The following is a 24,911-nucleotide window of genomic DNA, read 5'->3' on the forward strand; positions in this document are numbered from 1 at the left end:
CTCCAAATTGATTTCCAACTGACTGGTAGCTGTCTGGCATTTCAAACTTCCAGATGGCTATTGCCACTCGCTTGTGAACTGTGAGGACTGCTCTCATCTTGGTATTCTTGCGCTTCACGGCAGGGGAAAGCAAGTCACAAAATTCCATGAAAGTGCCCTTACGCATGCGAAAGTTTCGCAGCCACTGAGAATCATCCCAGATCCGCAATACTATGTGGTCCCACCACTCTGTGCTTGTTTCCCAGACCCAGAATCCGTGTTCCACGGCATGAGCCTGCCCCAGTAACACCATGATCTCCAAATTGCTGGGGACAGCAGCAGTTTGAGAGAAATCAGTGTTCATGTCCTCATCACTGCACTGCCATCACCTCCTCACATGGTTTTTCAGGTGCTGGTTCTGCATAAACTGCACGATAATGTGCGAGGTGTTTACAATGGTCATAACTGCTGCAGTGAGCTGAACGGGCTCCATGCTTGCTGTGCTATGGCGTCTTCTCGGGCAATCCAGGGAAAAGGGCACGAAATGATTGTCTGCTGTTGCTCTGACGGAGGGAGGCGCAACTGACAACATGGCTTACAGGTTTGGCTTACAGGGAATTAAAATCAACAAAGGGGGTGGCTTTGCATCAAGGAGAAACAGAATGGCCCCCTCAAGGATAGAACTCAAAACCCTGGGTTTAGCAGGCCCTTGATTTCATGGAGGGAGGGAGGAGAAAATGAATACAAAACAAATCTGGTCTATTTCTTGTTTTGATCCACTTCATCTATCTTTATACATCTTGCTGGCAGCAGATGGTGCAGTACAACTGCTGGCCATCATCATCTCCTGGGTGCTCGGCAGAAGACGGTGCAGTAGGACTGCCGGCAGGACTGAATCGCCATGAGACAAAAACTTAAAAGGGAAATGACCTGGCTGAGTCACTCCCATGTTTGCCCAGGCACCCCTGACCGACCTCACCGAGGTCGGCTAAAAGAGCACCCTGGAGTACGGCAATGATAGCTACCAGTCATACTGCACTGTCTGCTGCCAAAAGGCAATGAGCTGCTGCTGTGTAGCAATGCAGTACCACGTCTGCCAGCACCCAGGAGACATACAGTGACAGTGAGCTGAGCGGGCTCTATGCTTGCTGTGGTATGGCATCTGCATGGGTAACCCAGGAAAAAAGGCACGAAACGATTGTCTGCCATTGCTTTCACAGAGGGAGAGAGGGAAGAGGGGGCCTGACGATATGTACCCAGAACCACCCGCGACAACATTTTTGCCCCATCAGACATTGGGATTTCTACCTAGAAATCAAATGGGTGGCAGAGACTGTGGGAACTGTGAGATAGTTACCCACAGTGCAACGCTCCGGAAGTCGACGGTTGCCTCGGTACTGTGGACACACTCCACAGACTAAATGCACTTAGAGCATTTGTGTGGGGACACACACAATCGACTGTATAAAAATGCTTTCTACAAAACCAAATTCTATAAATTCGACCTAATTTTGTAGCGTAGACATGGCCTTAGACCTGCTCTATTTGGGGAATTTTTTTCAGATTAACTTTGGGGGTGGTATAAACTGCCTTGTGTCCACACACAAAATTCTCCCCTCCTCAATTTCTCTAACATTTTACTCCACATTAATTAATCCATTTTGGAAGATCTAGTTAATTCAGTCTGAGATTCATGTGGATGTATCCTTAATTCAGAATAACTACTCTTCTTCTAGCCGTCCTCCCACTGCTATCCCACATTGCACTGCTTCACACTTGGATCAGACTGTCTGTTTACCTGGGTGCTCTCTATTGTGCTGGGTTCATCATAACCCAACATCACCTTCCCATTTAAATGCTGGCAAGCAGGCAGGTCCCGTCATCCCACCCACCCACCCACCCACCCATAAGATTCAAGCTTGTGAGTTCACACACCTAGTGTCACATGCCCATTACAGGCAATCATCAAGTGATCCATCCCCTGTCATCCAGTCCCAACTTCTTGTGAACAGAGGCTAGGGACACCCAGAGCATGGGGTTTCATCCCTGACCATCTTGGCTAATAGCCCTTGATGGACCTAATCTCCATCAATTTATTTAGTTCTTTTTTGAACCCTGTTTACTTCTGGCCTTTATAACAAGTTCCACAGGTTGATTGTGCGTTGTGTGAGGTACTTCCTTTTGCTTGTTTTAAACCTGCTGCCTATTAATGTCTTTGGGTGATCCCTAGTTCTGGTGTTATGAGAAGGAGTAAATAATACTTCCTTATTCACTTTCTTCACACCAGTCACAATTTTGTAGACCTCTATCATATTCCCTATTAGTCATCTCTTTTCCAAGATGAACAGGCCCAGTCTTTTTAATCTCTCCTCATATGGAAGCTGTTCCATACTCTTAAGCATTTTTGTTGCCCTTCTTTGTACCTCTTCCAATTCTAATATCTTTTTGGAGATGGGGTGACTAGACCTGCACATAGTATTCACGGTGTGGGCATACCATACACTGTGGGGTGTCAGGGAGCTAGTACGCAGCCAACCGCCAGCAAGTCTCTCTCTCTCACTGATGCAGAAGGTTAACAAAATGACTCTCAGTACTGGGCCCTCTGAGAGACCATCACACCCACAGAATGTCTCCAGCTAAATGACAAAAAAGCCTGTTCTGGGAGCTTGCCACTGGGCCAATCAGAAGGTGCTTCTCTACCCCCAGGATTTTTGCAGACATCTACATCATAGAATACTAAACTGCATCACATTTAACATTATTCAGCATCACATATTAAAATATAAATTAAAGCTAAAATATCTATCAAATGGGATATGTATGCAGATTTCTTTATTAAACTTTTTACCATATCTATGTACATTTAATCATTTTTGTTTTTAAATTCTGGACCAGGATTAAAATTTCCTCTTTCTACACCAGTCTTTAAAAACTGGCAAGACACCCCAATGGACTTACATGCCCAAACTGTATTCCAATTTCCCTTTATTCTACTTACTCAAAGTAACATATTTCTTGGCAACTTTTTATATTTATTAGAAATTAGCACCTTTTAGCTTAAGCTGTACTAGAAACTCTTAATTTTAATGAAGTCTTGCCCAAATGAATTGCTCAGCATACACAAGTGCAAACAAACAAAAATTGTAAAAATAGTTCACACGGACATCATTTGTAAATTATGAAGGAAGTTTAGGTTGCAGGGAATAGCAGTATCACACAAACCCCTCCTTTCCAGCAGGATTTGACAATGTATGTCCTTCCTCAACACACACATCTGTAGCACCATCATCCCCTCTTGCCCCCATCTCTGTTACCTTGAAAACAGAGTTAGGGTACTCCCAGAATAAGCTCACCTATTGTCCCCTCCCGAGTTCATCAAGAGTTCCCTAAAAACAATTCAATATTAACCAATCTGTTTTCCTAAGGTATGGGTCTCCAGGGGAGCTAGGAAATACGTGGAGGACACAGATACATGATTGACACAAGCAGTATTCTTTTCCAAAACAAGGCACCTTTTTATTGGTGCAAATAATAAGAATCCCTAATACAATAACAAACTAACAATCCCCTTATTGATGTTATAAACACAAATCCCTTATAACAAGTAAAAGAGCACCCCAAACCATACTACCTTACTGTTTGAAATGATTCTAAGTGGTTGCACCCTGTTACAGATGGCCAGTCTGTCACAGATTGCTAACAGCAATTTTTAAATGGTTTAAATCTCATACATTTCTTTCACTATCAACACACACTCATACATCTTTCTTAACCCAGAAATATACATGTACTCACTAACACTATACTATACTGTCCTATACTATACTATAATTATAATTGACAGGTTTACTCTGTCTGCTGACACAGGACTCCTTCTGCTGCCACTGTTGCTGCTGCCTTCTTGCTTGCTTCTTCAGGACTCCTCTTGTCCACTCTTCTCTCCTCAGCTCTGTCTGCACTGGCTGCTACCCACTGACACATCGACTTTTATACTGTCCTGTCAAAACATTCTAGATGCCTTTTTTCCCCCAGTATACTACACTCCCGTTTGTTTGAATGGCCTGGCATTTTTTGTGATCTTTACTGCACATGCTCAATACCAACATTCCAAACATTCCACAAATGCTCAGGACTGTTGTTTACCTTAGAATTATGATCTGCTGACCTTTCCCCTATTTTTGCACATACTCCATAAATATCATGTGACCTGCAGCTTCCAATAGTGGAGTGACTTGCTTATTCAAAATGGTGGTCAGGAATACAAAATGAAGTCTGAGTAATTTCTCTGCTATCATCTCCTCCTTCTCAAAACAATTAAGCATATATTCAAGCCAAACAGCAGACTATTTTATAAATATGCCACATTTAGCATATTGGATTTAATAAATAAAATACAAACAACAATGGAGCATTAGGGAAACCTATATTTTAAGTCTTTGAGAGGCAGTAGCTACAAATAAAATGTCCTTAAGATTCAATGTATTTTATATGCTTTAGCAGTACATATTTTGCATTATTAACTTACTTGGCACATTTAGCAAAATACAAAAAATAAATAAAAATAATGAAACAGACACAAACATCTACATTCACACACTTACCAAGACTTTTGAAGGTAACATGAAAAAACAGGGCATGAGGATAAGAGTTGCCCAGGATTTTAGGAGACATTTTCATGACTGTTTGAAATTTTTATTTAGTGAAAATTTTGTATCCATTCTTTGTTAGTTGTCATGCTTTAACAAGGGTAAATGCATATAATACATAAGGCATTACTTTCCCACTGTTATTTTTCTAGTCACTTTTTCACAGAAGGGCAGAAATACTAAATATATACATTGGAGCCCCACAGAATAGCAGTGACTAAACACCTAAAAGCAAGATGGGGAGCAAACACATTGAGAGAATTGTGCTGTGACACTGCTGCAAAAAGCCAAAGCCAGACCCTTTCAATTAATAAAAAAAGCTCTGTGATATAATGAAAATGTATCAACATCTTTACATTTGTACCAATATTTTACAGAGCTATCTGCAAAACAATTACTTTCCTGCCCATTTTATTTATCACCACACTGAAGCGGCCTTACAGAATTAATTGCCCTGTGCAGATATAAAACTTTACATTGTATACAGCCTTTAAAACTTCTAGCACCTCCCCAAACCCTCTCATACAACATTATGATTTTGTCTTACCGAAACAAAATGAAAATGACAATACAATGTTTAAAAGAGAGACTATCCCAACTTGGAAAAAAAAATAGCATTAGCTTGTTTTTAAAATTTTGCCTAAATGAATTGCCCAGTATGAAGAAACACCAACCAGATAATAACTTCTCTAAATCTCTTTACAAATACAGGACATAGGACTTTTAATAAGCTTATCATTTTGTGAATTGTGAAGAAAGTTTTAAATTCTGGGATACTGTATTAAAAAAAACCCACCCACTCCCACATTTATAAGGGGATTTCACAGTCAACGCATACAATTTTAAAAGACAAGAACGGAGATAAAATCTCCAGCCTGGCACTGACATCTAAAGAAACATGCCTATTCATGCCTACCCCACACCCCAGCTCTTCTTTACCTGACTTATTTTTTCTTCAACTACCATGTTCTGTTAACTACATGATTTTTAATCACATCAAATAAAATTTTAAAATACAAACTATCATAACTTTTTAAAAGTTTAACATGAAAAAACCAGGGTATAGGGGTAAGAGAGCTGGCCCAGATTTTAGGGGAAATTTGACAATTATTTGAAATACTTTTTAGTGAAAGTATGCATTCTTTGTTAATTGTCAGGCTTTAGCATGGGCATTTGTCACACAGCAGCTCTCCCCAGCTTCATGAAGCTTTATTCCCCCTATTGCTTTGCCAATCTTTCTAATCTTTGTCCTGGCCTATCAGAAATAGTAACAATAAATAAATAAAATAACAGTAACAAAATCATTGGCAGGATTACATACTTGGTGATACTCTGGTGGTATTTGTGCAGAGCAACTCCTTTGCTGTTGGTTTTTTTTTTTATCATCATCACATTGAAGAAGTCCTAAAGAGTCAAGTTTTCCCTGTTCTTATATAACACTTCACATTTTACTTTTACACAATGTGTCACCTCAGGCTAGTCTACACTAGAAGTGCTGCAGCAGCACAGCTGCACCGATACAGCTGCGCTGCTGTAGCACATCCGGTAAATACACTCGTATGTCGATGGGAGAGAGCTCTTCCATTGGCAGAATAAAACCAGCTCCACAAGAGGTAGCAGACACCGGCACTTAGGATGGTGTAACTTATGTTGCTCAGAGGGGTGGCTTATTCACACACCTGAGTGACATAAGTTACACTGACAGAACTGGTAGTGTGTACAAGTCCCTAGATATTTTACAATGTCAAATAATACAAGACAGTAGATGACAGAAATGAGAAATTACAGAAAACTGTGTTATGGTGAGTACAACTGTAATGCAGAGAGACTAAGGGGAAATTAAAAGGCATAGTTGAAGCAGAAAAAGGTGTAATTGAAGAGATTTTAAGCAAATGGGAGCCAGCTGGTTCAGGGTATACCACTTCCCATAAGCCTCCCCCCCCCCATACAAGCACCTAGGGCCCTTTTCAGGGGAACGGGTGTGTATGCCTTTTGTTTTTAAATGAACGGTAACTTTCCAACAACTATAAAAATACAAAACAAAGTGTTCAAACATCTTCACCCTCACTCCTTCCCTTTTTACAACTGTCTCTGTCCCACTATGCACTGATCAAAAGTTTCTCCTTACCTTGGAGGAGACCAGGCCTTTTAAAGCATTGTCCCCAAAACTATTGGCTAAGAAAGTACTATGCAACCATCATATAAAAGAGGACACGCCATTCAAAAAGGTCTGTGAGTTAAAGATGGAGGTTTCTCACAGTCCCTTGAATTAAGCCTCGCCAGCTCTGGCACTCAAACAGCTCATGAAGAGACACCAGACAGAGGAAACTGTGGGAACAGAAGGAACCAATATACTCTTGGCACAACCAGTGCGTGCCACTCTGGAAGCATGTCATGGGAGCAGGCCAACAGGGAGAGCACCTGATGAAGGTTATCAAGACAGTGCAGAGGGGGAGCATGAGGCCAGACTGCTGACCCAGCTTTGGTTTAACACTCCAGATCCCAACCAGGAGACCCCAGTTCAAACAGAGTGGGGTGGGTTGGAGAGGGCTGGTAACAGGACCTGGCCATGCTAGCTCAGTGGACTCTCATGTTCAGCTTCCAGCTGAAAGGTCGATGGAGTGAGACCATCCCAAGGCAATTAAGAAAAAAAAAAAAAAGCTGTGACCTGAAGAGGTCTCTTGACACACAAAGGAAAGGTTTTCAAGCACAGTATAAAAACTAGTATGATGCCTTATCTGCGTTTCTTATTTTAAATCTCTCAGCAGCTGAGTGATGGTTCTTTAGAGGCCTGGGAGAATGTGACCACCAAAAGCCATGAAGGAACAAACAGTTTGGGCCTGGCCTGCTTTTGCCCTGGCCCAAAACCGGATGCTCTGTAGGCAAGGGTGCAGAAACAATTTTTATAGTAAGGGTGTTGAGAGCCATTGAATCAAACTGTAAGCCCTGTATATAATGGAAACCACTTCAAGCCAAGGGGTGAGGCAGCACCTCCAGAACCCCGACGTCCATAGAATACCAAAAAAGAAGGAGATGCTGATTCTATAGACACGTACTATCTAACTCTGAGAAAGAAATCTGGCATGGAGGCTGTGCTAACCCATAACTGGTCAAACTTTTGCTTTTGATTGTACAAGTTGCCATAAGCAGAATCATCACACATTGTCTGAAAGAGAAACAGTCTGAGAACTGCTGAGATTGTGTCATAGATGTCCCAGGCCAAAGCAGCCATGACTGTGAGCTGGACTGCACATGATGTGAACCAAAAACTCTCAAATATTTGTCCCTGTTTAACCCAGGAATATTGTGCTCAAGCAGTAGAGTAGGTGAACAACATGACAGATGCTAGAGACCCAGATAAAGTATTAGATGAAATAATAAGACCCTCAGGTAAATGCTTAATGCAGAATCTTGAATTTCTTCTTCCTTCAGCAAATTACAAAACCCTGTTTAGAAGAAAAAAAAAAAGAACTGTTTGTAAAATACCTAAGTTAGAGGGTACTTTGGGAACAAAACTGCTGATGCAAAAATAAAATAAAATAAAAGTGTGGTGGGGACGGGGGTTGTAAATACAATGTCAGTTGCAAATGCCTGTGTGAAGCATGTTTTTCATGGGACACTCCATTGGAGTCCCTGTTCACATGAAGAGATCGGCACTGAGCTACTCAGCTCCTCGTGCAAATCCTACGAAAACACAGACCCGTGCATACAGCATCTGAGGCACTGGTTTGCCCCTAGCAGACCAGGAAGCAACTTGAAGATAAGAACCGAGACCTGAACTTGATTCAATATTCTATGGGAAGCCAGAGTAGACACCGAGGGCAGGCCTGAGTTGTCCATGCATAGCCTTTGTCGAGAGAAGTGCTGCAGTGTTCTGTACTAGCTGGAGTTTCCTAAGTGCTGACGCTTTTGTGCCCAGGTCCATAGCACTGCTGTAGTCCAGCCAACAGGTGACAAAGGTATGAACAACTACTGAGGCCAGCTTATTGTCCACCAGGATGGGACAGAGTTTCCTAGCCAACTAGAGATGAGAGAAAGCATTACTCACAGGGGCAGCTATGTGAGCGCTTAGTGCCAACAAGGAATCCAAGAGTCCTCCCACACTACACAGGGAACTGGCCAATTGTGGGTAAATGATTTAGATGTAGGAGCTGATCACAGGATGTTCAGAGCTTTCTGAGATGCAATAATCAAATCCCATTACAACGTGGAAATCTTATCTCAGCCTCCTGCTCTGTACAACTCTGTCCCAGGAAGGTGGTTCCATTCTCTGCTTTGATAACCATTACATGTCCCCATTACACGACCACTCCAGCCTGGCCTGACTCGCTGAGACTGTGGGAACCACCAGAGGTATCATTCACTTGGCCCATCCCTAGTTAGAACACTTCTGCGGTTTCTCCCCTGTGTGGACTCTCTGATGTGAAAAAAGGTAGGTGCTACGAGTGAAGGTTTTCCCACACTCGGTGCACTTATAGGGCCGCTCTCCCGTGTGGGTTCTCTGGTGTATAATAAGGTCTGAACGCAGACAGAAGCCTTTCCCACACTCGGGGCATTTGTAGGGCCTCTCTCCCGTGTGGGTTCTCTGGTGTTTTCTAAAATGAGATTGATCACTGAAGGTTTTTGCACAGGTCAGGCATATATAAGGTCTCTCTCCCGTGTGGGTTCTGTGGTGTGTAACCAGGTATGAGCGCCTCCTGAAGCTTTTCCCACACTCAGGACACTTGTAGGGCATCTCTCCTGTGTGGATTCGCTGGTGTGTATTAAAATGTGACTTGTCACTGAAGCTTTTCCCACAATCGGGGCATTTGTAGGGTCGCTCTCCCGTGTGGGTTCTCTGGTGTATAACTAGGTAAGAGTTCCGACTGAAGCTTTTCTCGCACTGTGGGCATTTGTAGGGCTTCTCTCCTGTGTGGATCCTCTGGTGAGTCTTAAATTGAGATCTATCACCGAAGCATCTCTCGCAGGTCAGGCATTTGTAGGGTCTCTCCCCAGTGTGGGTTCTCTGGTGAATGACAAGGTGTGAGCTCTGACTGAAGCTCTTCCCACACTCAGGGCATTTGTAGGGTCTCTCTCCCGTGTGGGTTCTCTGATGGGAAGTAAGGAGGTGGTACTGAGGGAAGCTTTTCCCACAGTCAGTGCATATGTAGGATTTCTGCCCCAAGTGGATTCTCTGGTGAAGATTGAGATCTGAGCTCTTGCTGAAGCTCTTCTCACAGTCCGGGCACTTATAGGGGTTCTCTCCCATGTGGATTTTCTGGTGAATAATAAGAACGGATCTCCAACGGAAGCTCTTCCCACACTCACTACAGGTGAAGGGTCCCTCTCCAGCAGGGATTTTCGGTTGAACAATATCTCTGATTTCCTCTACCCTTCTGCTCCTCTGAATGGATTTACCCCATCTACCCCCTGGCTGGTTTCTCTGCTGCCTCTCTGGCCTGTGCTGCCTCTCACGGGCTTCTCCCTGCTCAGGACTCTGCGAAACATGCCCTTTGGCATTTTCTGATACCATCGTGTATGGTTCTACTTGATCAGGACCTTCCTGCTGAAGATTTTCCTCGTTGTTTCCACTCACCGTCCTGTTACCTGCTGGACAGAGAGAGAATCCAGACAGAAATCACTCCCTGTGTCAGGGAGATAGAGAACAGCAGAAAGAGGTATGGCACAAGGGGGAATATACCCCAACGACTACTGGGGACCAATAAAATAGGAACTGAATCACCTCACAAACCCTTCCCCAGAGGGGAGAGAGCTGATGACCAATTCCATCTCCTTGTCCCATCTGAATATTGATGAGGGCAGCAGCTATAGGTTTACACAGAACTTGTGAAACTGCCCAAGGATAAAAATATTGGTTTCTGAGTCAATTTAGTTGCCACCTCACCTGTGTGAATGTTTCTCAGGATCTCTTTTTCCTCGTAACCCTGGAGATCAGGGACCCATGGTTTCTCCTCACATTCCAGCCGGGAGATCATGTCAGATTTGGAAATTGGAAATCCTGCTGGGGTGGGGGGGGCAAGAAAACCAGTGTTGATCTTGTTCATTAGGGTAAGAGCTGTTACTACTTCAAGATCCATGTTCTAAGTAGCAAAACCCAGAAAGGCTCCTTCCTCTCCCTCCCACAACTCTACAGGGACTTGGCTGTACATTGTAAAAGATCCCATGAGGCACTGTTCTGGAGCAAGGGTTCAACCACTCTGCCTAGGGAATGGCCCTAACTTATTCCCATGAGAAGTTGAGCATAGTTGCTATGCTCTTTAGGTATCTGGGGTACAACCAAGTCTCCATCGCTGTCAATTATAACCCCTCCATCCCTTCCCCCCACCCCACCCCCCACACACATACCTCCACAACACAAACCAGAGCAGGAAAACCTTAAGGGCTGGTAAAAAAAATCCACACCCCTGAATGACTTAGTTAAGCCAACCTAAGTTTCCGTGCAGACAGCATTGGGTTGACAGAAGAATTCTGTCGATCCAGTAACCGTCTCTCAGGGAGGTAGATTAACTATAGCAATGGGAAATTCCCTCCCATTGCTGTAGTACATGTCTACACTGAAGCACTACAGCAGTACACCTGCAGCTGTGCTGCTGTAGCGTTTTAAGTGTAGACACAGCCTTAGGGAACCAAAAGGGATACATTCAGGAAATGGAAGTAGGGGCATGTCTCCAAGGAAGCATATATGTAAATAGCACAAGCATGTGGGGACAAACTCAGGAAAGCCAAGGCAAAGAATGAGTTACAGCTGGCAAGGAATGTTAGAGACAAACAAGAAGGGATTGTATAAATATGTCAGGCAAAAAAGAAAGATCAAGGACAGCGTGGGTCCACTGCTCAATGGAGAAAGTGAGCTGGTAACGGAAGATGATAGGAAGGCAGAGCTGCTCAATGCCTACTTTTCTTCAGTCTTCTCACAAAAAATAACATGGATGATTAGTGAAGTTACCATAGACAATAAAGGGGAAGGGCTGCAGATCAGGATAAGTAAAAAACACGTCAGAGATCTTCTGCCAATTAGAATGAAATCAAATCAGCGGGGCTGAATGCTATTCACCACAGGCTGCTGAATGAATGAGCTGAAGAAATCTTGGAGTTACTGGCAATAACATCTGCAAACTCATGGATGACAGGAGAGGTCCCAGATGACTGGAGCAGGGCTAACGTAGTGCCCATCTTTAATGGGAGGTCTATAGTAGGGCAGGGATTGACACTCTGAGATCGATCCACTGGCGGTCAATTTAGTGGGTCTAGTAAAGACCCGCCAAATCGACTGCAGATAGCTCTCCAGTCAACCCCATACTCTGCCGCTGATGAGAAGAGTAAGGTAAGTCGACCCATTGACACACCCCCCCGTGGTGTAGACCCAGCGATAACTTGACCTAAGGTACATCAACTCCAGCTACATTATTCACGTAGCTGGAGTTGCATAGCAAAGGTCAACTTACCACAGAAGTGTAGACATAGCCTGAAAAGGGGAAAAAAGAGGAGCCGGGGAACTATAGACCAGTCAGCCTGACTTCGATACCTGGGAAGTTACTAGAGCAATGTATAAAACATTCAATTTGCAAATACCTGGAGCATGAAGGGGTGATCACTAGCAGCCAGCATGGATTTACCAAGAAGAAATCATTCCAAACCAGCTTGATTTCCTTCTGTGACAAGGTAACTAGTTTGGTGGATGGGAGAATGTGGTGGACATAATATACCTGGACTTCAGCAAGGCTTTTGACACAGTCCCACATGACAATCTGATAAGTAGGCTGAAGAAATGTGAGCTTGGTGGCACTACCATTAAGTGGATACATAATTGGTTAAACAACCACAAACAAAAAGTAACTATTAATGGAATGATGTCAGATTTGAGGGAGGTCTCAAATGGGGTTCAACAGGGATCTGTTCCAGGCCCGGTGTTGTTTAACATCTTTATTAATGGCCTGGCTGTAGGTATAGACAGCATGCTGATCAAATGGGCAGATGATACAATGTGGGGAGGGAGAGAGTTGCCAACACTTTGGAGGACAGAGCTAAAATTCAGAGGGATCTTGATAAATTGGAGAACTGGGCTATAGACAACAAAATGAAATTCAACAAAGACAAACGTAAGGTGCTACACTTAGGGAAGAGAACCCAAATGCACAAATACAGAATGAGGGATAACTGGCTTGGCAGCAACACTGCTGAAAAGGATCTGGGAATTGTGGTGGATCACAACCTCAACACAAGTCAGCAGTGTGATGCTGTTGCAAAAAAAGCAAAGCAATTTTAGGTTGCATTAACAGAGGCATAGTGCAAGTCACGGGAGGTGATAGTACAGCTCTATTCAACACTGGTTAGGCCTCAGCTGGAGTACTCTGTCCAATTTAGGTCACCAGTGTATAGAAAGGATGTGGAGAAACTGGAAAGGATCCAGAGGTGAGCGATCAAAGGGATGGAATGCAAACCATATGAGCAAAGGCTGAAGGAACTGGGTACATTTAGTTTGGAAAAGAGGAGATGAAGGAGGGACATGGCACTGGTCTTCAAATACTTGAAAGGTTGCCATAAAAAAAAGATGGAGAAAAGTTGTTCTCTCTTGTCACAAAGGGCAGGACAAGAGGTGGTGGGTTCGAACTACAGCATAGCAGATTAAGGGTACCCTTACAGAGTTTTTGCACTGTAAGTTTCACTGGTGATAGGGAACCGGTGAAAGTAAAGCACTGGTTTGTGTACTCACTCAATTCCTCAGGCATCAGAGAGTGTTTACACTACCAGCACTTCCATCGCCAATGAGAACAGCGCTGTAGGGCAGCTATCCCACAGTGCAGCTCCCTTGATAGGTCTCGTAGGAAGGGGGGGGGGGGGTGAGCAGAGGGCATGCTGGGTCCCTGCCCAGTGCCCTGTGCTGCCCTGCTTCATGTCCCAGTAGCCCCATGACTTCCTTGTTTCTTTCGTGGCATTTTTTTTAAAACCCCCTGCTGTCTGGCTGCTGTCCCTGCCATATCTACAAGCAAAGGGAAAGAGAGCTTCAAACTTCCCGGGGCTCACAGAGGGAGGGGCGGACGTCCGTTTACTTGGCATCAGCGCAGCGGAGATGCTGGCCAGAGTGGTCACTTTTGGAACTGTGGGATATCCTTCGGAGGCCAAAAGGTATTTACACTAGTAGAATGTGTCTTCATTTTCACAACAGCACAAAAAGAACAGCGGTAAGAGTTAGATGCCTCTCGTGAAGGTGGTTTTCTTTTTGTGGTGAAACTTCTGAGTTTCACCGCAAAAGGTCATTAACAAGTGTAGACGCTCCTGTGGTTTTAACACAAAAAAGGGACTTTTTGCACTTTAAATGGTAAGTGTAGACATAGCCTTAGACTAAATCTCAGGAAAAAATTCCTAACTGTAAGAACAGAAGGAAAATGGAACCGATACCTCGGGAGGTTGTGGAAGCTCCTTCATTGGAGGTTTTCAAAAGGAGGCTGGATAGCCATCTGTCTTGGATGGTTTAGACACAACAAATCCTGCATCTTGCCGGGGGTTAGACTAGATGACCCTTGCAGTCCCTTCTAACCCTATAATTTAGACTGTGAGCTCTTTGGGGTGGGGACTCTCTCACTGTGTATCTGTGCAGTGCCTAGCTCAAGGAGGCGGTGACCCCTGATTGGGGCCTTTAGGTGCTGCCCAAATATGAGTCGCCAAGAAATAAACAGAGGAAATGCCACCTAGGGCCTGGAAAGAAAATCACTAGACACCTGCCCTCAGTCTGGCAGAGACAGCAAAAAGCTTCCTGTCACAGGTTCATGATGGAAGAGCACAAGGGCACATCCAATGGCTGGTCAATGGTCATTCAGAACCTTCCCATGACCCATGAGCCCTGTTTTGCCCCTGCAGAGTCCTGAGTCCGAGTGCAGTGTGAAATACAAAGACCAGCCTTCCTCTCTCTTTCCCCCCAATGCACACTAAATTCGTCCGGACCTTGCTCAGCCCCATGACACTGCACCATGCCCTTCCTGGCTGGTGGCAGAGTGTTGAGAACATCTGGGGCCTCCCACTAACAAAGCTGGCTGAGGCACACCACAGACAAGATGGAGAAGTGCATCTGAAAATTGCCCACTGGGGACCTGGGCAGAGCCGAGTCATGAGACACTTGTCTATCTCAGAGGCTCCAAAGGACGTTCGCCCTGGGAACAGGAGGAGACAGTGAGTTTGTCCCACTTGCAAACCTTGGTTATAGGAAGGCTAGCATCATTGTTATGTCCCTGCATCTTCTTTCCTGGGGATATGGAGGGGCCAGTCTCATACACAGGGGATCTGGGGCTGTCATGTGAAATCTGGAGGACCAGTGAAGAACCATGCACAGAAACTGACAAAGATGCTCCAGAGGCCCACAGTCCTCCCCCACAGCCCCACAACACACACACACACTTTCTAATACTCAAAGGGACAGCAATCCTTACCCAGCAAGGTCACAGTCTCATAATTCTCCTGCATGACGCCCCAGTAAAATGCTCTCTGACTCAGGTCCAGCAGAGCCCACTCTTCCTCCGTGAAATACACAGCCACTTCCTCAAAGGTCACTAGTTCTATTGCAGACATTTCCCTTCCCTTCCCTCTGGGGGATGGGACAATCTGGACTTGGATGTTACTCTGCAGCCTGTCAGGGTTAGAAGGACAATTAGTCACCCCAGGTTCTTTCTATGCGCACACATTCTAGACTCTGCCATGTGGGGAAACAGTTCCACAAAGATTTTCAAAATCAGCAACATCAACTTAGTTCCAAAATCAGTGCTTAATTTGCGTCAGGGCTGAGCCCCGGCACCTCTAGCCTTGGCAGTTCATAGTCCTGGCACCTCTGGCCTTGCTGCATCAGTTATAAATGTAAAAATATTGCTTGAGCCCCAGCACCTCTTACATTACAAATTAAGCACTGTCCAAAATCCACATTCATTTCTCTCAATAAGTCTTCTGAGATTCCAGAATGCTCAGCCAGCAACATTGGAATTCAGTTCTGAATACCTTTTATTCAGGTGCCCGAACATGGATTTAGAAATCTACCTTTAGTCTCTTGTATTTCAAGACACTGGCTTGGTCACTTTATTTCAGTGCAGGTGCCACCTCTCCCACCAGGACTAATCTGATTGAGACATTGTTAAAACCTCTGGGTAACAGAGATTTAAGTGAAGTCATTGGGACCACTCACGTGGCCAAAGACAAGCATATAAGCAAGTGTTTACCAGATCAGATCTGAAGTTAGTACAAATCATATCAAAAAAGAAAAAAAGTCAGTGTGTACGCACAATGGAGATTTACCAACCCTTATAACAAAGCAATTTCAAAACAGGTCTTTCCATATTACAGAGATGAGTGTCTCAGCCAGAAATTCAGTCAAATGTAGTTTCTAGCCAAAAGTTTTTAACATGCAAGGGCTCTTGAAAATTTGATCAAACTTTTTTATGCATGGTGCTTCTTTCCCTTCCTGCCCCATCTCAAAAAATGGCTGAGTGTCTTTTCCTCAATATTTCTACAATAAATTCACCCCAGACAGAAATTTTCAACCCTAAAGACGAGCATAAGATTTGCCAAAGTGAATCAGACCCAAGGTCCATCTACTAATTCTGAGCATGTTATAAGCAAAGGAACTGGTCCCTTCAGGCTGAAGTTGTGCAGCCAAAGAGCATAATCCCAGGAGCCGCTTTGGGGAATCCCCCTAATACTGTCCTAAGGGCAGCACATCCCCCCAGCAACAGAGGCAGGAACTGGCTTTTCCTCTCCCTGCCCCCCACCTTGTCCCAGGAAAGTCAATCTGCCCAGGGGTGCAGCAGGGAATGGGGCTGGGCAGGGCTGGGAGCTGGGAACCTCCCTCCCCACTGGCAGCTCCTGCTGCCCCTGCCCCTCTCCACCACTCGGGCTGGAAAACTCAGACCCTGGCCCGGGGCCTTCGCTCTCCCGGCGCTGGCTCGGCTCCTGCAGGCGCTCAGGGGGGCAGAGCAGGGGGGCGGGGGTCAGGGAGGGCAGCAGCTCCGGGACTCGCAGACCCCCGCCCCCCCGGGAGCAGAGCTGGGGCGAGGAGGGGCCGTTGGTGCAGAGTCACTTTCCCCCCCGGCCCCGGCCCTTCCCCCGGGTCTCTCCCCTCACCTGCAGGCTCCGGCTCAGGGGCTGGTGTCGGCAGAGCCCGGGGCTGGTTCCAGCCCCCGGAGAAAGTCCCCGCGGCTGGGCCCCGAGGGGCGCTGGGGAAGGGCTCTCCCCGCACACACCCCGCTGGGCAGCGGCAGCGGCTCAGCCCGGGCTCCGGCTCACGATGGAGGCGGCGGCAGCGTCTGACCCGGGAAGTTCAGCCCCGGATCTGCAGGCCGAGAGCAGCAGCCTGGAGCCAGGCGGATGCTCAGTAGCAGCTGCTGAAGCCGCTGCCCTCACTCTGCCCATACTACACCGGCCATCAAAGGGGGTAAAAGGCGGGTGGGGGTGCAGGGTGCTCAGGGGAAGGCGAGGTGTGACGACACAAATCTCAAGCCTCCCCTTTTGCAGAAGAGGCCAAATCAGGGGCAGGGCGCAGGACCAGGGGTCGAGCACAGGGTCCAAGCGCTGCCGGAGGGGCCCCGGGATGCGGGCGGAGCGGATAAAAGTTATTGCAGACGGGGTGAGCTAGCTGCAGCAGGGGCTGCCAAATAGGGGGGCGGGGGGCTTGTGCTCCTAGCTGGCTGGAACATGTCAGCTCTCCCTTCCCAAACCTGGGTGTTAAAGGCGCAGTGTCACCCAGTGCCTAGACAAGGCAGCTCTTCTCTGTCTGAAACGGCCGGTGTATTGACAGGTTTCAGAGTAGCAGCCTTGTTAGTCTGTATCCGCAAAAAGAAAAGGAGGACTTGTGGCCCCTTAGAGACTAACCGCTTATGCTCGAATAAATTTGTTAGTCTCTAGAGTGCCACAAATTCTCCTTTTCTTTTGTTGGTGTATTGGTGTTTAAAAAAATTCTTTGGCAATTTCTGTGACTGTAACATGTAGACACCTCCAGCCTCATAGCAGTTCATTTGTTTGACTTATTGGAGTTCTGATTGCCAGGACTGGTCTCCCTTTCCTGTAATCCACTGTCAGTGTAGCTTCACTCCTTTTAATTATTTAATGTTTACAATTATTTTTGGCTCATTGTTTTTACCGCTCCAACATTTACTTTGGTTCACATTTTGTGCAGATGAATGGAATGTTGCTACTTTAATGTTTATAATAGCAAATACTAATGAGTAATATAATTAAGATTAATATTAAATTATGCAAATAGTTTAAGCAATCGCATCTCACTGTGAGTTCTAGTACAACACTTCCTGTGTTTTACTGTGATTTTGTAATATGCAATTTTTCTCCATAGTAAAAGTTTATTATTTGTGATCATATGACTACAGCTGACTGAGTTCTTGGGTTGTCATCAGTATACAGGAATTGCCATTTTCTTTGATCCAGTGAGGATTGCCTTTTTCAACTGTAGTTTTGCCTCTCTTTGCAGCACCCCTGTGCATTTTTCACATTGCACCACTTGTGTGTAGAACTAACTTCCCAACATATTCAGTAAGGGCACTGTACTATCCTGTATGAAATTCCTTTCAAAGGCAAATTTGCACTGTAATTTTTATTAAACATAGAAATACACTGTCAACAACCCTAAGAATTCAAAACTGTACTACTTGTGCACCAAAAATTATGAACTTTTTAAAAATAAATATATTTGGGGTTCTTTTTATCTGCCTTTTTGTTTCTGAACCTTTCGGGTGCACTTGTTTCATATTTGCAGGCTTTTTTTGCTGCAGACATGAAGGGCTAGAAACATTTTTGTTGTTTTTGTTAAGGAAAGCTGAGTTGCTCCGACAATTCCTTGATTCCAGTGTTGTCCCTCTTCTCCTTCCCTAGGCAGTACGTTGTGACCCACCTTCCACCTGCCTGCACAAGGACTGTGGGTTGTGCAGGGGGCTGTGCTCCCCAGAGCATCCCTGTCCACTCCAGGGGAGGCATCAGGGTTCTCCAAAATCTGCTCTGGCTGCAGGACATGGCACCATGCAGGAGAGTCAGCGGCAGGTGCCGTCACAGGCGTGATGGCTGGCACAGCTACTGGTGCTGGAACTGAACCACCCCTGCTGCTAGCCCGTGCATTCAGCATCTGCTCCAGGGTCAATCAGTCCTGTTCCACGCTCCTACACTCTCCTTCCAGGGACTTCTCCCTGCTCCCATTGTGTCCCGCTTCTTCTTCACCCTCTTGAACTCCAGGCACTCTTTGCTCCTGCATGCCACAACCCTGAAAAGGTCCTCTATGTTCCTCAGTGTGGGCCAGTTTTAGGACCCAGCGCCCTGGGTGGGAGGCTTGGCCAAGCAGAAAGTGTCTGCCAGTGGAATGAAACAGACAGCATATTAATTGTATTGCTGCGAGGAAGAAAAAAAAAGAATCCCCCCACTTTGCTTTCTCCATCTACACATGGCTGCGGGTTGCAACATTTTGAAATGTGTATTTAATCCTTTATGAATTCTCCTGTGCAGACCCTCCTATTTCTAGCATCAGGAGAGCCCCACCCACACACCATGATAAGGAACATTCATTTTATTTAAAAGAAAAAAAAGTGTTGAAAAAAAGCCACCCCTGGCTGAGGCAGGGCACAGTTATCAACTTGCTCTAACTTTGTTTCCGGCTGGGGAAGCCATAGAAGATATACATGGGTGGCAGGTATAATAGGCCAGGGGAGGCTAAGCCTCCCCAACCCAGGCTGTGTGGCCCCTCCCATGCTCCACCCTCACTCTCCCTCTCCCCAGAGGCTGTCGGAAGCTCAGCTTGGGCTGGCGGCCTGGAGCTTGGGGCTTGGGACAGCTGGTGGCCTGGCCCCAGGGGGACTTGGGCTGGTGCTTGGGCCGGCCAACAGTCCAGAGGTTGGGCCAGTGCTCGGGCTGGCCGGGGCATTGGTGCAGCTGGGGCAAGTGGGCAGGCGCTCCTCTGGCTGTGGGGGGCTTGGGGCTCCAGTAGGCGAGGGGGGTGGAAGGGGCAGGATTTCAGGTGGGGCCAGGAGGCTAGCACCCCCGAAGTGGGGGGTTTCACGTGCCACCCATGAAGATATACATCTTTTGGAAATATTAGAATGGAAGAAGGAAGTAGTTTTCCAGGTAAGTGGTGGGACCCCATTATCTAATGCAAAGGAGATATTTAGGTGGCTGAACAGCAAGTGAGCAAATGGAGTGGTTCTACTGGAGGGGGCTGGGGGGAGAGAGTTCTCTCTACCCAGACATCTGAACAATTGTTTGGAATTCCTGCTGGGGGGGGAAGGTGAATCAAGATGTTGGAGTAGGATTCAGAGTCTTGCAAGTGGCAGAGTGGATTCCCCTCCCCCTCATCTTCCCACCACAGCCTAGAAGTCCAGGAAGAGGCAGGAAGTAGGAAGAGGCAGCCAGCTAAGACTGTCTGCTGCATGAAATGTCATCTAAAGTCACCTGGCAGAAGTGGAGGAAAATCAGAACAATAAAATAACAGGCTGAGTGTATATCAAGCAATGAGGACCACAAAGAACTTCACCACTCTCTGAAACTCAATGGATTTATAAACCTGTGCTGTATGGGACTGTGCAGTTTGCTAGCCAAAGTCTAAGTGTAACATGACATTAGCATTCTTGAGTTACCACCAGCTGCGCTTGCAAAGACATGCACTCATACCTCCTAGGCCTATAAGCCTTTACTTGTTTTGCTAGCTATAATTGCAAACAGAGCTTGTCAGAGAAATTAGGGAGTTGTGGCTACATTTTTTTTTCCTCCCTTTGGCAAAGTCAAAAGCCCTTGAGTTAGGAAATGCCAGAATGAATGCTGCCCATGCAACCTTAATTCAGTTTACTTGTGCCCATGCATTATGATGCAGCTTTAATTACACACAGAAGAAACCATCTGTGAACAGTTTGGTATAAGTGACTTGGCAAACATCACATAGGAACTCAGTGGCAGAAGCCGGACTAGAAACCAAACCTCCCAGGTGGTAGTCAACTGCCCTAACCACAAGCCCATCCTTTCTCTCATTGAAGGCCCCCCCAAACCTTCCAACTTCTGCAACAAAAAAGGCAGTAGTCCCACAGACAACAGCCTTCTTTACTACACAATGGATTCATCTCCTGAGCAGCCCCAGCCTGTGCACTGACTGAGGCAGGGATCTTGGGAAAAAAATAATACAGGTTCATGTAATTAAAGACTGCATCATAGTACATAAACACAAGGGGGGCAAATTAAGATGGCATGTGCAACATTTATTCTGGAATTTCCTCCCTTGAGAGCCCTTGACTTTGCAACCTTTAAGGATTAAACTTTGTATTTCCTAATTGTTAATTATTTAGTTTATTGATGAGAGCAGCCTTAACTAATGCTAAATGAGGGGTTTTTTTGTTTGTAAATATTCTTTTTTAATAGAAACAAAATCTTTTATATATGTGCCATTTAAATAATAAAACACATTTATTAGGTTCAATGCCTATTTTATTGCTACTCTTATCTTTGTGCAGCTCCATATTTCACCACTTCAGTGTCTTGTTGACCAATACCTGGGAAGTCATTAAATTAAATTGTATTCAAATGAAACATGTTTTAAACTTCACATTTACTGCAACTTCTACATAACTTAAAAATGTGTAATGGAAAATGGAATAGGGACTTAGATCTCTAATTTCCTGGGTTGGTTTGTTTTGGAAAGGTAAATATTCAGAAAGCCAGAGATCGCCCCCAGTTTGTAAGAAGCAGCTAGCCAATCTCCATAAGCAGGAGCTGTAATTTTGTACCTTATTTTCATGTGCCACCCAGTCCCCACCCAAAGGAGCCCTGCTGCTTTCACTGCAGTGCCTGCTGGGACCCTGCTTTGTATCAATGACAGGGGGAATCAGAGGGAAACCAATTAGCAAAGGCAGCCATTGCCATGACAGCCAGGGTCATAGTGACCCTCCCCAAATGAGCAAAGGGACTGGATGGGGGGACACTGAGTGGCTGATTGTCTCTGCTGTCACAGTGGATCTGCTCTGACAGGGGACAGCAAATGTGTGCAGAGTGGGAAAAGGCTGGCTTTTCGAGTGTGCTAGTTTTCCCAAATTTCCTGAAAAATCCACCCCATCCAAACACAGCCCGGGGATCCCTGCACATGCACATCCATCCATGGTGGACTTTTGGTTCCAATTCCCCACATGGCAGGTTTACCAGAAAGGGTTTCTGAACAGAGCTGAGATGTGGAGGTACGGACCCGGTAAACCAGCCAGTTCTGACACAACCATAATTATGGTCTTAAATTCTATGGGTCTTGCTACTGCGAGACTGTAATCCTGCAGTAGCATCTAAAGGCCTCATCAAAGGCTCAGAGCCCTGTGGCACTGGGCCCTGCAGCTCAGGGAGAGACGGGCTGACTAGGAGATGTTATCTCAAAATAATCTGAGGGGGGTTTGTTCTTGTTTGTTGGAGCAGAGGGAAACTTCCCCTTGGGTCATCAGCAGGGATGGAACAGAGGATTTCTGCATTTTAAAGCATACGCTCCTCAATTTAGTGGTTGTGACCCCCAGGTGCGGGTCACATCCTAGGAATCCGTTTGCCATGGAAAAATGCAGAATTTGCATTTTTACAGAGAATCTTTCACTTTTACATTTTGTGAAAAAATAAAAATGTATACAGTAGAACCCCATTTATCTGAGCCTCCATTATCCAGCTCTCCAGATTAGCTGAACCACCAGTGCACACATAGGAATATAGGAAATTGATACTTCAGCCCTCCATCCTATGGCTGACAGTCTGAGCCCCTGCTGATGATCTGAATTTTTGATTATCCAATCGGGACCCAGTCCCAGTTAGATTGGATAAATGGAGTTCCACTGTATATCAATAAAACATTGGGTTCAACTGATACCTATATATATTGGGGCTAGGGAAATGAAAGTTCAGCCTTTCATTTTAATCACAGAAAAATGTGGAGTTTTATGTTTTTTTGTTGGAGAATTTTGTTTTTTTAATCACAGAAAACTAGGAGCCCTGGTCAGGAGGCCTGGCAGTGAGATCTCTGTGGCAGGGAACTGAGTCCCTAGGGGAAGGGTTAGGAAGCAGTTTGGGGACTGAGGAGACAGGGTTGTGGATGCATCTCCTGTTTCCATCCCTGTGAGTGAGCAGGCTCCGAAGGGGCAGGACTTTCTTTGGGAGCAGTGAGGATGTAGTTCCCTCCCACAGTAATCTGGGCAGAAATGAGTTGGCTCCTGGTCCTATCTTACAACCCCCCCTATCCCAGGTCTCCAATCCCACATCACAGCAACAGGGATGCAGATTAGATTTATGTTCCAGCTAAACCAGGCAGTTAATACTTCTGCAATAGCTAAATGTTGCCTTTAGGGATTATTGCATGAATGGGGACAGTCCCCACCACTTGGCACTATTGTTTTAGGCTGGCTGCACACTCAGGCAGACAAATCCGCATCAGTACCACTCCCTTCACATTTTCAAGGGTTTCTTTGCATTCATGAGAGCTGGTGGGCATACTGTTTATTTTAAAGGAAAGTTAAGATTCTGGAGCAGATTTATGTTTTTAGCAGGGGATGGAATTTAAGGAGCTGCTTGGGGGATCCCCCTGACACTGTCCCCAGGGTGGCACATTCCCCCAGCAGCGCGGGGACTAGGCAGAGGCAGGAACTGGCTTTTCCTCTCCCTGCTCCTCACCTTGTCCCAGGAAAGTCAATCTGCCTGGGGTGCTGCAGGGAATGGGGCAGGGCTGGGAGCCAGGAACCTCCCTCCCCACTGATTGCTCCTGCTGCCCCTGCCAGTCTCTCCCCATGTCGCCTTCCTGCCCCCCTCCCCTCCTCTCGGGCTGGGAGATTTGATCCCTGGCCCGGGCTCGGGACAGTCGCTCTCCTGGAGCTGGCTCGGCTCCTGCAGGCGCTCAGGGGAGCAGAGCTGGGGGCGGGTCAGGGAGGACAGCAGCTCTGGGACTTACAAACCCCTGACACCCCGGGAGCAAAGCTGGGGCAAAGAGGGGCCATTGGTGCAGAGTCACTTTCCTGCCCGGCCCCAGCCCTTCCCCCCCGGTCTCTTCCCTCACCTGGAGTCTGCAGCCCCCAGAGAAAATCCCCCTCCGGCTGGGAAGGGGCGTTAATGTAGGTTTCTCCCCAGCTACCATAGCCCTTCCCTTTTCCTTAACAAAGCCCTTCCCTGCAAAAGTATCGGGACTGCAACTTCTGCCCCCAACTCACTCACAGACTGGAGACAGGTCCCCAAAAATCTTCAGGTGCTGTGACACAAACTCACCTGATGCCCAGGTGCCCCAGAGCAGCATGAACTGGGACCACAAATAACACAGGGGACAGATGGGAACCTACTCTCCGCAAACTCCAGGGGTGCCAACCCTAAACACCATGGCCCCTCTTGCTTCTTTACAAATGGGGTTTACTGAGCCATTGGAGTTTGAGTTAACAGCAAATCAGCCACCCACACTTCCCCCTGGATCTTCCAGATTCCATCTTGTTCCTGAACAGAGAGGACCCTGCAGAACAAAGACACCCAAGCCTGCTGCCATCTGGGGCTCCGAGCAGTCCCTTGGCCATTGGGTCTCTTCTGCTGTGAGGTATCCTCTGGCGCAATCCTGGGTCCTCACAGAAACACCCCAGACTCCTGGTGTCTCCTTATTTCCATTTGCTGGATCCACAGAGAAGGGAGGCCAGTGTTGATGTGGCCATCATATTTAGACTCACCTGTAAGTATCCCCTGGGGCCTGGCTTTATGGGAGTGGTGAGCTTCCCAGCTTTGTGAGAGCTGAGCCCCCCAGGCACTGAGGAGCACCTGCCAGAGTGTGGGTAGCCTGGTGAGGGGGTTGAGATGTCACTGGAACTGGCTGAATACAGCCAGGGAATTTGCATTTAGAACTCTAGGATGTTTTACAATCAGTTGTAGGGTGGAATTCATGCCTGGGACAGGGGCCAACCAATGGTCTGAAAACACAGCTTTTGTGGGACTTACTTAGTGCAGAGCCCTTCTGGGGGTGCCTGGGGTGGGGCAGTTGTTATGAATTGTATTACGGGAGCACCTCAAGGCGCTGAGAACCGATCCCCATTGTACTGCGATGCGCAGACCCTGAGAGGGTCCCTGCCCCAGATAGCTCACGGTCTAAATAGATTATTACCCCCATTGTATATTACACAGGGAAACTAAGGCACATACAGATTAGGTGACTGGCCTGAGGTGATACGGGGAGGCTGAGAGAGCGGTCCCAGCCCAATGCCACAACCAGCCTTCTTGCTACAGACTCCAGGTCTGTGACTCCCCAGCTCTATTGCTTAGAAGGGGAGTGCGCCAGAAATGACT

At 46.4% G+C, this 24,911-nt stretch overlaps 1 protein-coding gene across 1 annotated transcript in view; it reads right to left on the reverse strand.

Moving 5' to 3' along the window:
- LOC140898105 (uncharacterized) overlaps window positions 1-24,911 on the reverse strand; it is a 59,174-nt gene that overhangs the window by 24,427 nt on the left and 9,836 nt on the right. Inside the window, 4 exon segments of the mRNA XM_078848693.1 lie at window positions 8,506-8,646; window positions 9,007-10,214; window positions 10,510-10,626; window positions 15,050-15,246. Of these exon segments, the coding sequence (XP_078704819.1) occupies window positions 8,506-8,646; window positions 9,007-10,214; window positions 10,510-10,626; window positions 15,050-15,246 (1,663 nt within the window).

The sequence above is a fragment of the Lepidochelys kempii genome, chromosome 14, assembly GCF_965140285.1.
Source record: "Lepidochelys kempii isolate rLepKem1 chromosome 14, rLepKem1.hap1, whole genome shotgun sequence".
NCBI lineage: Eukaryota > Metazoa > Chordata > Testudines > Cheloniidae > Lepidochelys > Lepidochelys kempii.